Here is a 14,908-nt window from a genome sequence, read left to right as displayed (position 1 = left end):
TGGCACAAGTGGTTGCGCATAAGCTTTCTTTCGCTGGTCCCGCGGGGATGGGAAAAAGCCACGAACCCTTATGTGAGGGAGAGTCCATTTTTTTGTTGTTGGTCGCTGCTCCCATGTGGTGCAGCGAGCCGACTTAAATATTATTTATTGAACCTTTTGCGCTCTTCGTTCACTATCTCACCGGTGGCGCGGTGATAACCGACAAAGTTTTGTTCCTTCGTACCCGATGGTGTGTGTTTCCTTCTCAGCATTATTCCCGGGCTTCCTGATTTTCGGAAATTGGTCTATAATTTCTTGCCTTGTTGGCCTCGTTAGAGCCAGTTTCTCTCTCTACATGCACATGCGTCCCCTTTTTTCGTGCTATCGCCACAGCAAAAAAGGAAAGATGAAACAACCAGAACGAGGCACAAAACTTTTTCGGCTAGAGTGGTGAAAAAAAAGAAAAGCAAAAGTCTGGAGACATCTTTTCTCATTTGTTACTTCCCACTGGGTCCATCGGAACGGGATGCGTTTAAAATACGATCCGAAAGTAACGTAGTTCTCCCCGATGGGAGAGGGCTGTCGAGCAGAAGCAGAACTTATTTTCCTTCTCCCGGCAAGCAGAACAGTGCTGCTAGACGTAGATGAATAAATAGTGATCTGCACAGACGGTGTCCCGCGGAGAATGGTCTGCGTATGACGGCTGGTGCGCTGGAGCTGGCTCCTTGATGTCCGGTGCCGAAGATCACACAATCCATGGAAGATCACATATTTCACGCATCGATTGAATGGAAGATGTGTGTGGATGTGGTAGTGAGGGTTGGACAAAGTTTCACCAAAGTAGCTCAAACCCAGCCTGACGGTGAGACTGTCAGAAGTTGGGTAAAACTTTTCACCTCTGCACAGTATACCTCATGACGAAATGTGTGACAAAACACAAATACATACAGGACACTGGATTCGATATTTTTTTAACAGTACTCTTGACTTCACGGCAAGATCGATCCGCTCTGGCAAAGCGTTAAATTTGATAACTTTTAAGTGCTTAGCACGAGACACTCTAGAATGGTTCTTGAACATCGTCGCTTCTAGAGGCATGTAAAATGTCACAACCTTGGACATGCTGGAGATAGTGAAGCCATTCCGATGTCATGAAAAAGGCATCAAGAACCCGGAACTGGCTTCGGGTAGTGGCGCTAAGTTTTGTCAAGCTTTCACAAATGTATTTTTAATGGCCAGCTTTATTGACTGTGAGGCAATTGCGGGAAGTTGCCACCCCTTGGAGGTGCGCTATTAGTTGTGACTTTAAAAAAAAATAATAAAAGTTTTCACTGCCCAAACTCAACAGGTGTCGGTGTTCTGTGGGTTAGTTTGCAGACACTTGGCTAGCACTTTGATGAGCACAAGTTAGCTTTTAACAGTTTTTTGCTTTTGCAGTGGCAAAAGTTTGATGGCATTCGATTTGCAGAAATCGTAAATCATTGTCACCGTTGCTTCGTACTGAAATAACACTTTTCTCTTTCTTGCTAAGAAAAACAGAAATAAAAATAAAATCTTCTACACAGTTTCAACCATCACCACAAAACAACGATAATAAAATCCTTCCACAAAATTTTATCGAAAATTTAACACAGCAAAAGTAGCAATTTAATTGCAGCACGCGCTTTGACGCGCCCTAAATTGCATCCAATTAGAGCGCGCGCGGGATGCCAAGTTTTCGCATCGGTAAGCTGAAATCTCTCATTTGAATTTATGACTTTTCGGTGTTCTGGAATAAAAATGAAATACCCTCGCAGTCACGCGCTCGTTGCCTGATCCGCCTTCGCACGATGTGATGAAGTCATTAATTTACCGGAAGACCACCGGCAAGCAGATTAGTTCCGGCGTTTTCATCGTTTCATAAACGAATGTTGACAGCGGCCAACGTTGCGTTGCCTCCGTGCCGTGATACACTCGGCAACTTCCGCGTCTAGCACTCCAGCGTTTGCCCAGATATCGATGTCGATGTGCGGACATGGTAAGATAAATTGTGCAAAGTTTTTTGATTTATGACAGCTTACGACCGGAAACGGAAAATCGCTCCGAAGGATATTATTGCAAAAGGGGTTCGGTCGAAAGAAAATAGGACGCATGGAAACCCGGTCGACTACTTGATGACATGACTGTACTGCAACCGACATATTGAGAGGAAGCAATGCTCATAATATTCTTGTCGGCGTCGTCGCATGATTAAGCCAACCCCTCGGAGCCTATGAAGCTGACGGTGAGGTGATTGAAAGAAGAGGAAAACTTTCTCATGCTCCGTTGTGCCGTTAGCTCTACTCCCATACAGAGGCTCTTGTGTGCCGGAAGTCAAATGGTCACACGATGGTCAGAAATTATTCAATTTGCTCTCGATGTCAACGAAGTGATCTAGTGCGGTGGCATCATTCGCAATGATGCGAAACGGAGACGTATCGATTTGTTCGAATTCTTGTTGATGCTAGCAGAAAGCTAGACTGGTACATGCTTTCGATTGGTCTTGAACGCTAGTGGACGTGAAGTGTGACCGGGAATGGTTTAGACAGTAGCTTGCGGCACTACCCGGCACGCATTTCTAGCAACGAATCCAAGTTCAATGTTGTTCGCCGTATGATGTACGAGAGCGAGAGAACACGATCGTAGTTAATTAAGACCGCAATAGTACGGGGGTGGTACATATGTGACTTACCTTAAGCACGAAAATCTCCCCGGTAGTTCGATTAATGTCGAACTTGCTGTTGGCAGGATTGTCCGGATCGATACCCTGACCGGTCAAGAAGTAGACGATGTTCTGTGGCCGATCCTTGTCACCATCGGTTGCCGTAACCTGTACTCCGAACCGTTAGCCGGCATGTTGTTCGGTATGCACGTTGTGTGAGTATATGTAGAAAAAAAGGGAAGACAAAATAGAATCAATCAGTGATGATACTTCGGTTTAGCTACAATAAGATGTCGGCCCTTGTAAGGAAGCAACTATTTTACGAGATGGAACCTACGACATGCACAGAGTGGGAGGGAAGGTTTATGCAAATTGGATGAAACGGATCAAATCGGGATAAAGGGATTAGTACTAATAGCAAATTGCAAAGCAATCGAAAAAAAACATCTACATGGTTAGTGAAACAGATTTTCCTTTTCCATTAGAAGCTTTCAGCTACCGTAGCCCGGACAAAACGACGATAAGCGCATGGTACGAGTTGAGAGTTAAATAAATTAAATTTAGATTAGTTACAAAAGAATCCCAAAGATACAGTAAATGCACAAGATAAACACTACTTGGCGCAGATACGTCGTACTTTTATCGATAGAACCAGACAGATTCAAGATGATTAGATTTCGCTAATCAAGACCTTGTGGTTAAGGGGATGTGCACGTTCTTTGAAGATAACCAGACATGGAATCGGTAAACAAGCGTCGAAATTAAACCACTGTCCGTGCTGATATAGCCGGCAAGTAGTTAACCGAGTAACCTGCAAACAAAGCATCATTTCATCTGAAGTTGTACATTTTCCGCTCTGCTAGACATGAAAGCGCATATTCCCGTACGAACGTCTCGAGCCTCTTTGCTATGTGAACTTGTTAAACGTGTTCTAGCCGATGTTGCGTTTATCACTTTGCTTTCCGCTTCTGACTGCCAGTAGTGCAGGTTAAATTAAAGAACTTTTCATCAAGCAATATCCCGGGGTCGGTACGATGTCACGCAGATGTAGACATATGGCACGGGAAGCGCGGCACAGGTGTGGCCCGGATATTTTGAGGCCTCTCTCGTTTGACATTTTCACACTCATAAAAAGGCCTAATGTGCGAGCGGATGGATTAGATTTTAATTAGCGCCCGGATCAAAAGGATCCCGTTGATGACACTATTTTGTCGCGTCTCCGGTTTGGTGCGCATCTTTCATCCGGGTGCAGGTAACTGGCAAAGCTGCATTCGCTAGGATTAAAGGATCTCCGATGCCCCCCGGGGGACACTAATGAGCGGCATTCGTACACGAGGTGTACAGAGTGCACGACATGCACGAATGCACTTCTGTGCGATTTCTGCATCGAAGGCATGTGCATCGGGGATGCGTTTAGCTACAGGAACGCACCATAGGGGGAGCTAAGAAGCTTAACGGATTCCGTTGCGTGCTGGTGTGGACTCAAGCATGAAGTGAATCGAATAATCTCGCACTCTTCATAGTTAATTTTACGAATGAATGCAAGTCATAATTGGATCTAAGATGGCTCATTTATTCGATGCCGTGTAGGTACGTGCGAAATGTGTGCTAATCCGGACGTGTGTAACCGACGCTAGAATGGCACAAGATTCTAGACAATTAGGAGCTTACAATGTGCTCTCTCATTTGAATACAAGACTTATTGTCGTTGAAGAGAAACTTGCGCTACTACCAACTATAATAGTGTTCTACAAGTAAATGATAATATGTTAATTAAATTGAATAGTGTAATTTTATAATTACATTGCATGTATAAGTTAACATAACACACATACAATAATGTATTGGATATTGTAAATTACCAACCTAAACAGTTGTTCAAAAGGTTGAATCAGAACGTTAGCACACATATTCATGCGCTGCGTCACGAAACCTCAAAGTTTCGTGATCTATCGGAAAATCAGCCAGACAGCCGGTTCACCATGCTAAAACATCGGTGATAATGTTAACCAAATTCTTGGCTTGACTCCATCAACGCATCGATTCTCACTGTGACATCCATTGCGGTCTTTTGTAAAAGGGACGAAATCCCCACCAAACGAACGCGAGGAGGAAAATTAATCGCTCAAGCGTTTGGATCGGGTTTTGCGTCACGTTTGGCGATAGCTTGATCGGTTTTCGATTAAGTGTAAATTACGTCAAGCAGATTTGTTACGGCAGATTGTAGCGATAAAGGTTGGCAACGCAAATCAGGAGCTGATTTACGATGGGTTTGGGATTTGGAGCATCAAGTCAAGTTGTCGCGTTGGACAACATCGATATACCTTTACTCCTTCCGATATTTGGGGCGAAATGATGCTTTGCGATAAAATGGCAAATTTAATCAACGTTTTTAATGAAGGCGGCTGGTACTGTTTTTTGTAGAAATTTTTCCAAACATTGAATGTATTACACAAACAAAATAGTATCCTCTTCAAAATGTCATTTGGTTCTGTTTTAATCAAGATAATAGGAAGGTACATTTAGATGAAAACGTAATCAGTACATCATTTTACGTCGCTTGTTGGATTTAACTCAAAATGGGTGTGAAAAGGAACACACCATTATAGAGCCGAAAATATGTTGCATTTCCCTGCGAATTGGGGAAATCTGATACGCCTAATGTGATTAAGCATGCTCGCAAAAAGGTTCGTGTCGATTTAATCAAACACACTATCGACTGAATGCAATTAGACCCCCTTGGTGATGGTTGGTGTAAAAAAAATCCTCACGTGACTAATGGGCCGATCGGGAATGTTACTACAAATTAGTGATTTGTTTCAATTTGTACACACTACTCCCGGGGTGCACACATTTTATAATGTTACCGAAACTTGTTTCGTCCCCGAAAGGCAATTAACGTGGCATCGGGTGAAAGTACCAACAAATGGGATGCCAATTCGATTTATGATATAAAAATGGGATTATTTTGTGTTTTTGTAGTCAAATTCGCATAGCACCACTATGTGACAGGAGAGAGCTTTTACAAGCAAGGGGATGAAAAGCGGGCCAAGGGATGCTTTCAAATGAGTTTTGTATGATGGGAAATTTATTAAGCTTTTGCATCGTAGTCGTGGTGGGAATTTATGAGCGCTCCCTTGGTTGATTATAGTTTGCGGATGATAATAGCTGATGTAATTTACTGCATCCGTCTGGGTGTTTTCCGCCGCTCTCGGTCTGATGACCGGAAGTTGAAATACATTGGCGGGTTTTCAGATGGTTGGAATAGCATTTCCGTGCATTTACATGATTTCCGTGTTTTATGTTCCTTCATTCAACGCAATTCATTGGTTGAAACTTTTTTGATGACTGTTGACTGAACTTTAACTCATTTGGTTTATGAAGCACAAAGTTTTTATTTATTTTTTTATTCTGCCACTTCATGACATTGCGAGAAAAATGTTAGTATTTCCAAATAAATAGTTTTGAAGTGTCGATTGAAAACTGATGTTGATTGAGGTTGCACTACAAAACGCATTCCCATTTCAGAGTACCGTATGATCAAAAGAGTTTTAGGAATACAATGTTTTTCAATAGCAGTTCATGGATAAAATATGATATCATATTCATGCTCTTTAATTTCTTATATTCTCGCAAATTATGGGAAACACCTGAGTGCAGTGTCACGATGGACGACCCTTAAACCCCCAATGGACGGACCCTTAAAAGTGTTGTTTTAAAAGGAAAACTACTACAGAACAAGTTGCGTTATGATCAGTTGGTCTCTGAAGGGGCTTAAGAATAGTGCTGTGAAAATAAACCACTCACTGTGCCGAGCCGCAAAGACGAACGAGCGAGTTTTCGAGCTGTTCTTCCAATTTCTGGGAAAAGTTAGATAATGCAACTCAAAAACAGAAAAAAACACTATCGAGCGCAGGTGAAACTAACCAAAAGGGCGGCCGAAGAACTCTGTGTTCGATGGAGTGGGAAAAGTAATTTTCATATTTCATATCTACGATAACTTAGCCAGACAGATAACCTTGCGTCCTGGCCACCACTATTGAGAGCGATCCGAAGCAAACTAGCAGCGATCGGCTGTAGGCACGTAGGGTGGCGTGAGTTCCAAGAAGCTCCCTGCCGGATGAGATGGGACCAAACGAGTGCAGAAGATAATCAACGTCTTATACCACTTCGTCGCCCCCGGTTTCCAAACGCTTCCGTTCAACGGCAAAGGCTCACCTTAACGTGCGGCATAAAAGATCCCAACGACAAAGCGAAGTGGTGGATGAAATATTGAATTTTAAGAAATTCCTCACTTGTCTTCGCAAGATGGCAAACAGACACTGGCAGTGAGACTGTAGATGAAGGGCCACAGTTTTGTAACGAAATCTGTCGAATGGCTGCGGTTAAACGGTACCGAAACTTTGTAATTTAGCATCCAGGCTTCGTTTTTTCGCTACTAGCGCCACTATCGCACTTCTTCGACGTCATCATCATCAGGAGTTGGCGAAAATATTGTTTAGTTTTTGGTGTTATCGCTTGATGGCACACACAAAAAATATACACATACACCATTGTAAGTTTGGTTCGTAGAAAGCTTTCAGTAATTGGGTTTCCTTTGAAATCGGGTTGGTGATTCTTTACCGTCGTCAGCTACTGCAGGGGAAGCTAATACCAGTTGACAAGAAAAAGCACCTAGCGTAGTTGTTCTGGTTGAGCAGCGCTGCCTCGGCAAGATTGGCATCGGTCGGATGCACATGCCAAACCGGCTATGATGGGTAATGATGCACAGTAAGGTCAACAGCAAAGATGTGCACACAGCAAAGGGTGAAAAAATATTGGAGAACCAGAAAAACAAATCACCTAAATAATGTTACGCCAGTTCAGCGTTGGGGCACTGCAATTGGCACTAGTGTTCCCAATCCCGCAACCCTGTGCAACTATTTTTCGCCCAACCGTACCAACACTAAAATATGCTAAGGCACGTTCCGTATTTCTCTCCACCGTATTTATGCGAGATGATTTATTGCCAGTAACGCAACGTATATGTGGGCAAGCAGGAGCAGGCAACGCGAGTTGTTGGCAGGAATAGTCTTTATTTTTTCTCGTACATTTCCCAGAATTTTTTTTAGAATGCATAGCAATCTGTTATGTACAATTACCCCTTAGGAGCTGGGGTTGAAGCTGTGCTTCCAACATCCAGCTTTCGGGTAGTGTTAGCATAAAGCGTTTAAAAGCAATCGATTTTGAGAGAACTTTTCAAAAGCTGTCATAATTGTGCTGATGATTGCAAAAATTCTTACCCACCTCCCGTTTTTCGAAGCATGCTCAATGCTTCCGGAAATGGTAAGTGACCTCACAGGAAAGTCTCGGTAGTTTTGGAATCGCAGGGATGCGCTCGTCGACGTAAAAGACCGCTACACCATGTCGGCAATTTGTTCTGTAGTCATACTGTACAACTATAAGCTTCAATTGATCATTCGTACATGTTAGGAACCCCAGAAATGCAAACCATCCATCTTATGCTGCCTACATTCCGCACAGACGTACAGAGAGATTGTCTAGCACGGGGAGTAACATATATTGGACGAGTTCAGAGTGGTTGGATGGTTTTGTCATTTGTTTTGTTGGGTGGCCAATTTTACATGCCCGTCTTTTGTTTGTTTGTCTTGTACTCTCAGCATAGCCGGTATGAATAATTCACCATCACGAAATGAGCCCTTGTCAATTGGCCGACACACAACCAAAGGTAAAGGTAAGACCTTTCCTTGTTGGCCTTTGGTGGCTATCGGACCTATTACAATTGCTTTGTCAAAATTTTACCAACCTTTGATGTTACCTTTCCTGGTAAGATTGGCAGGAACGTAACGTTTTTGAAGTTATTTGCGTGGGGCAGGCAAAACATACTATAACAATAACATTCCAATTCACCATCAAATTGTCCATCCATCCAAACGGAAGGTACTTTCGGCAACGGCTTGGGTTTCGATTTAATAGCAACGAGGCATGCACCTTTCAATGTTTATAGCATTTTTCAGAATTTTCCACGAATATAACCAAACATTTCGTCATTCGTCAAGCAATAGAAAGCACAGCTTCCGGGAAAAAACACGAAGAAAGGGGAGAAAAAATAACACAAAACATAAACTTACTCCCGTGCAACAGCGTTTGTATAGCGTTCTGTACTAGATCAACTATTTTCTTTTGCCTAGACGAACCGAGCTGCCACAATGCATACTTGTATATGCGTGCCCTCGCTGGAGCACAAAACGCAATGTTCATAAATTTCCCTCGCGATGAACCAAACTGACAGTAGCTGCATTTGTGGGATGGATGATACCCGTGAAGCTGGTCGCTCGGAAACGTGGACAAGTAATACCGACGGAGGCAGCAGTAAGAAGTAGTCCGCATACTTTGGCCCCGCAGCTATTGGTGCGCAATTTTCGTGATGCTTGAATGCGAGATGCAGTGAACAGGAAAGGAAATAAAAGAACCCAATTCCAAGCGACTGTTCAAATGAAACTTGAGAGAACTGGAACATTTTTGGAGAAAGAAAAATAAAACCTTACCAACGATAGCTAGGTCAAAGTTAAAAAGATACGTAGGAAATGTTGCAAGTTGTGTGTGAGAAAGAGATGGGAAAAAAGTAAAACCAAAAAAACGAAACAAGAAAATTGGCACACACAAAAAGAAACTAAAATAAAAAAGGAAAGGAATATCATGAAAATGGACAAAACTGTTGCCTAGAACAAATTGTTCTAACGAGATTTTAATTGAATTTGGAAAGTTGGAATGCTTTTCCTTTCTGCGTTCTTTTTTCCCCTCTCTTCACAGAACGAACATTGAGCAAACACTGCGATCGGTCAAAGCAAAAGGAAAGGTGGCAAACGTTTCTATTTCATCCCTGCCCCATCCGTACATTAGTGGTGCAAGGAAATGCGGAGAGAAAAGATGAAAAATATCCACACTGTCGCTTGCTGCTTGTGAATTTCTCATCCAGAAACACGAACATGACAGAGATGGTCATTTTCTGCATCGCATTCGTCATTCCGAGCTGGCACCACGCAACCAGCCACGGTAGCGGAATTCATCATTAAAACTCACCCAACTTCCGGTTCTGCGTGTAGCAGACTGGCATGCGAACAGGAATGGACAGGTAAATTACTTAATTTCCGTTCATTAGACAGCACCAACTTGGGACGAACTTTCACTGTTAAGTCTCTTTTGAAGTTCAAAAGCACATCTTCGTCCAGTGTGGCAAAATTAACTAGAAACATTTTTTTTCACGCGAAAAAGCTTCTCCTGACAGAAACTGTTGGTTTTTATGCGAAACATTGCAAGAAACCGTATAAGATGAGACACAAAATGGTTGTCTCGTTTCACTAAACGGTATCGTTTAAAGTTATTGGCTACTTAGCGTTTGTCGACGACAAAAAAGATCCCTATCGAACTGGCATACCGCGCCGTGAGGAAAGATTACGGCAAGTGCTTTGTGACGAATTTAAACATGGATCGCTTTGCCGACCGATTATCGCGGGCATCGACACGCAAGTGCCATTGTGCATTACGCACTCTTTAATATCCATTAGTAGCACACTCAGCGTTATGGGGAGGTTTTAGGGCGCTTAAATCTGGGCCATCGTACCGGAGTTTTACGCGGCATGCGGGTGACTGGAGCATCCATGGGAAATTTGGTTAAGTACCACATAAAAGGGGAAATATCATTTCGGATTTACAAAATTGGGAATGCGGATGGTGTACGCTGTTTAATTCTGATGGTTCTTGGTATAAAAAAGCAGCAACCATCATCGAGCTTAAACGTACGGAAATTAATGGAAAAATAGGCGCTGCCGTAGCGCATTGGAGCTGGCACATTGTTTGGGGTCACAATGGGAAAGGATGTTGTAGGATATTTGCTGTGTTTTGGATATAACATCACACTCCAGAGCTTTAGTTTGATTATCACCACGGATACCGTAAGCTGGCGTGACGTGAGTAAGAGTATTCCCAATTACAATTCATGGTCGCGTCATTATCCCCAAGTACATATGCGTGTGTGCTTATGACAAAAGCCGGATTTAATTCAAACCTTCCGAATATCAAAACAAAAAAAAACGGACCAACGCACAATTATGGGCATCCATTGGCTGACAGTATTATTCCCATTTTAGACAACGATTGTTACATACACTCGTTTGCCTGCTATGCGAATTTGGTGTCTCTTCTTCGGCAGGATTTATATCGCACAGTTGATGGGGAGCTTCATTTGCGTGATTGCCGATGAACGCAATTTGATAATGAAAGATTGACCAAAAAACGAACAAAACCATCTAGCTGAACTTAGGCGACACTGTCCAGGCGGCGCACAGCAGTAAGGCAGGAGAGAATGTTCACAAACACACACACACACATACATACAAAAAAACCATGGCCATGGAAACGCCGGAACATGGTTGATTTGATAAAGAAAATTCGTTTTTCCTTCACGGGTGGACAGCAACTATTGCATGTGGCTTGCGGCTTGTTAGTATCGGGAGATTGAATGTGTATATTTTCTTTTTTCTTTTTGCTTCCTCATCTTGTCTTGTTTCCTCACTAATTTTGCTTCCAGCACGGTACAACTTTTTGTCGTGCCGTGGAGACGGCCGGAAAACACCGTCCGTCGAAGGACGATTCAATCGGAAATGGACCGGAGTGGGATTTTATTTTTCTTTGGTCTGTTTTTCTGCTTTTCCCATTCACAACCGCAAGCAGTAGGAACGTAATTCACGGCTGGAAGGCAGCAGCAAGCAGCCTGAACGAAAGCCAGGACAAAACGATTCCGGGAATCCTTGTTCGTTCCCAGGAACCAGAACCGGCAAAATCAATGTTAGCCGCTGTTCGTTTGTCCTTGGCATAAATATCGAATTAATTCCCGGATGAGACTGCCTTTTATTTTCATTTATTTGTGAGCACATTCTCTATGCACAGTGAGCAATGTCACGGCGCTGTCGGTTTAATGTTGAGTGGATTGATTTGTTTTTGCATTCAAAAAAATCACCTCGTTGCACAAAAACCGACCTGCTGATGCTGCCAGTTTTGATACCACATTCTATTTGGTACAACAGCAGCAAGAGAAATATCAGACAGCGAAAGGGACCTTCAAATATGACGGAATGTCATCCCATGCCGGTGTGTGTGAGTATGTGGAATGTATTAGCGTTAGCCGGTTCGCAACGCCATTCAAAACGGGCATGACGATGTAACGAACGTGTTCCGTTTCCGAACGTCAAAGCTGAAGCTCTCGGTCTCTAGGTGGGATTCAATTTTGAGCAGCAGATAATTGAATTTTCAACTCCAACGCCCATATGTCGAAGGGTGAGATATGCAAAAAAGGGATTTTTCTTTCTTTGCATTAGGTTAGATCGCTGCAAGAAAACTCAATTCCTCAAGACCTTTACCGTTGGAGGATCATGCATTTCTTCGGTACTTATTTCCCGATGCAGCTGTACCGAGCATCTAGCGTGAATGTCACTCAATTCGCACTAGTGGCGTAGTGCGGCCAGAGATGCAATTTCCTCTTTGAAGCCTTGCACCTCCTCCAGTCACACTTGTGTGGGGTGCCTTTAGAACCGCACTTGTCAAAGTGTAAAATCGAATAAAAAGTTAGTCACCTGAGCTGCCCGTGATTGACAGAATGTGTGGTACAACCTTTGATGACAAATATTAAATCCACTTCAATTTTTCGCGATTTGGCGACACTTGAAAAGCAAATAAACTTTGCTGGGCAACACTTTGCCTTTTCCAATCAAAGTTACCAGCAAGGAGAACACATTATTGAAAGTATAAGTGAAACAGGATTCGTCTTGTGGTTGCATTGGTAATGCACTAGTTTTAGGAACATTTGACGTGAAAATTTCTGTTAATCGTTTCTTTTTTGTTCACGTTTTAATAGAGTATTTTGAATTCAAAGGGATTCAAAAACCTCTTAACTTCAATGTTTATGACGTTCAACACGTTCTTTAATTTTTTTCATCACGAACTCACTCAAAAATTCCCGTAAAACTCAGCCGTAGGGTATTGGGGATTATTTGGACCTTCGATTTCAATGGAATAGATAATTTAAAATAAATTAGAAATTGTACTAATTTAGAACACGTTTTCTGTTTTAAGATTAAATATCTCTGATCTGTTTACGAGTACTGCGATTTTCGGGGTTAGTTACAAGGAAATATTACTTTCGAATCGTATTCCACCAAACACAACACAACAGGCTTCCTTTGAATAAACGTTTCAATATCAACAGGGCATATGTACACCTTCCTGGAATGGAATTGCGAACATTGTTACATGGGTTACCTTTACTGAAAAAGAAAAAAATCTAATCAAAAGGTATGGTTGTTTAGGAACAAAAATAGTTTTAAACAACCAAACTGTGTTGATACGCCTAAGCAGTGAGCGAGATGTTGTATTTCTACACACAAAGCGGGAAAATACCAGGAACCGGATGGAACGATTCTTGGTACACCCAATTACTGAAAATTTCCCGGCCCCGGCGGCAACAGTGTCATCACACACAATTAAAACAATGACAGCCAACTATGGAAGAACGGAGAACAAAGAATTTGCCTTATGCGTACGTGAAACGATTTCGGTAGCGTATAAAGCAAATAAAATTTAATTAATCCCATACCCAGGTGCTCGTTTCACATTTTGATACGGAGCGGAATGTTTGCAGGTTTCAAAGATACTCGAATTCCCAAGCTGTGTGGATTTTGATTCCACGACGAGGTCTGTATGGACTGTGTGCAGAAAAGAATTAACAAAATAGATTAAAGGCTATCAGTTAGCTGCGTTAATCTAGCAACAGGATTAAGAAGCACCAACGGTCTACAATTCGTACAATAGTTTCCACAGCGATGGAGTTTCGTAAATCATTTTGTTTTTCTGCGTTTATTTTTTATCACCACCATCAGCCAAGCAACGGACATTTTATACAAACAGCGAAGGTTAGTAATACGGAAAGCGATTGTGCAGAAAACCATCACCACCACCAAGTATCGCCATATCGCTGTCCCAAACAACCCACCAGGCTTGATAGATCAGCTCCGATTTCTGGGGCTGTGGGTGTTGCCGAGCGATAAGGCCTTGCCGTAACGGAGAAGTCGATTTACGCCAACTGTCAAGTCGATTAACATGCTACCCATACTCCCACGTGAGGGATCATGATGCTATTGTGAAACGTAAGCTGTGGTACGCAGAGTGGTTACGCGAATAGGAACAGTGAGAGAGTAGTGTAAGAGAGGGATACTATTGAAAGTTATTGTAGGTTTGGGTTGGTTCGATTCCTATTCCACTTTGATGGATGGATTAAGGTTCGTCGATTTTGGACCAGGCGAATGGCCGGTGAGGCGTATTGTGGCGGTAAAGGCAAAGCGTACAGCAAGGAATCGATAAGTAAGGCAAGCATCTGAAACATCCACTACCGCACGGGGAAAACCATTCACAAAGGACATATTTTCCACCACCGTTAACCACACAAGACAACCACCGTCAAAAAGCAGTCATTATTAGACACCATCACCCTATAGGCGTAAGCTGCAAGAGCGTAGCAGCATACAACGAGAAACAACCTGCATAATCGGAAACGGAACGGCTAGCTCTTCGTCCATCGTGCGCTCGTAGACCTGCTGCGGGAAACTCGGTGGCATATCGTTCACGTCCTTAACATTGATCACAATGATCGTTTCGTTTTCGTTCAAACTATCGGAGGCGACCAGCGTCAGATGGTACTGGTGCAGGGAAGTAGGATTTGCAAGGAGAAGAGAAAAGAACGGTGGATACCACCATGTTGCAATTAGTTAACGGTGTGTTGCACGTTTCGCAAACCGTGTTTGCATGATGGCGCGAGGTGTGCGCGGGCTTCCATTCTGCGTGATCCGATTAAGTACCCCGAACCGGGGGCGATGAAACTGTAACGGCGAAGGAATAGTGCGCGGACAACCAACCTCCAACTGGGATCGATGTACCATTGGCGAAAGACCCATCCAGAATGAATGAAGTAGCCGCTATCACTTACCGGTGAAACCGAGTGAGCGCATACATTATTCAACAAGTTGTAAGCCGATCTGCCCATTGGAAAAACCACAGCAAACCATGGCACAGTGCGCCCCAGCCGGAACCCCTCAGGAACTCGCGCGGCCAGAGATGGTAATTTACGTCCCAACGCAAACGCGCAACATTCAAAACTTTCCAGCCCAGAAAGGGGGAAAATTTCAAGGAAGACACGGC

At 43.0% G+C, this 14,908-nt stretch overlaps 1 protein-coding gene across 3 annotated transcripts in view; it reads right to left on the bottom strand.

Moving 5' to 3' along the window:
* LOC128710887 (neural-cadherin) overlaps positions 1-14,908 on the bottom strand; it is a 188,891-nt gene that overhangs the window by 24,194 nt on the left and 149,789 nt on the right. For all 3 annotated transcript variants that reach the window (XM_053805742.1, XM_053805744.1, XM_053805745.1), the window contains one exon: positions 2,690-2,827. In XM_053805742.1, coding sequence (XP_053661717.1) covers positions 2,690-2,827 — 138 coding nt within the window. The remainder of the gene's footprint in view (positions 1-2,689; positions 2,828-14,908) is intronic.

The sequence above is a fragment of the Anopheles marshallii genome, chromosome 3, assembly GCF_943734725.1.
Source record: "Anopheles marshallii chromosome 3, idAnoMarsDA_429_01, whole genome shotgun sequence".
NCBI classification, from domain to species: Eukaryota; Metazoa; Arthropoda; class Insecta; order Diptera; family Culicidae; genus Anopheles; species Anopheles marshallii.
This window is presented reverse-complemented; position numbering and strand designations above follow the sequence as displayed.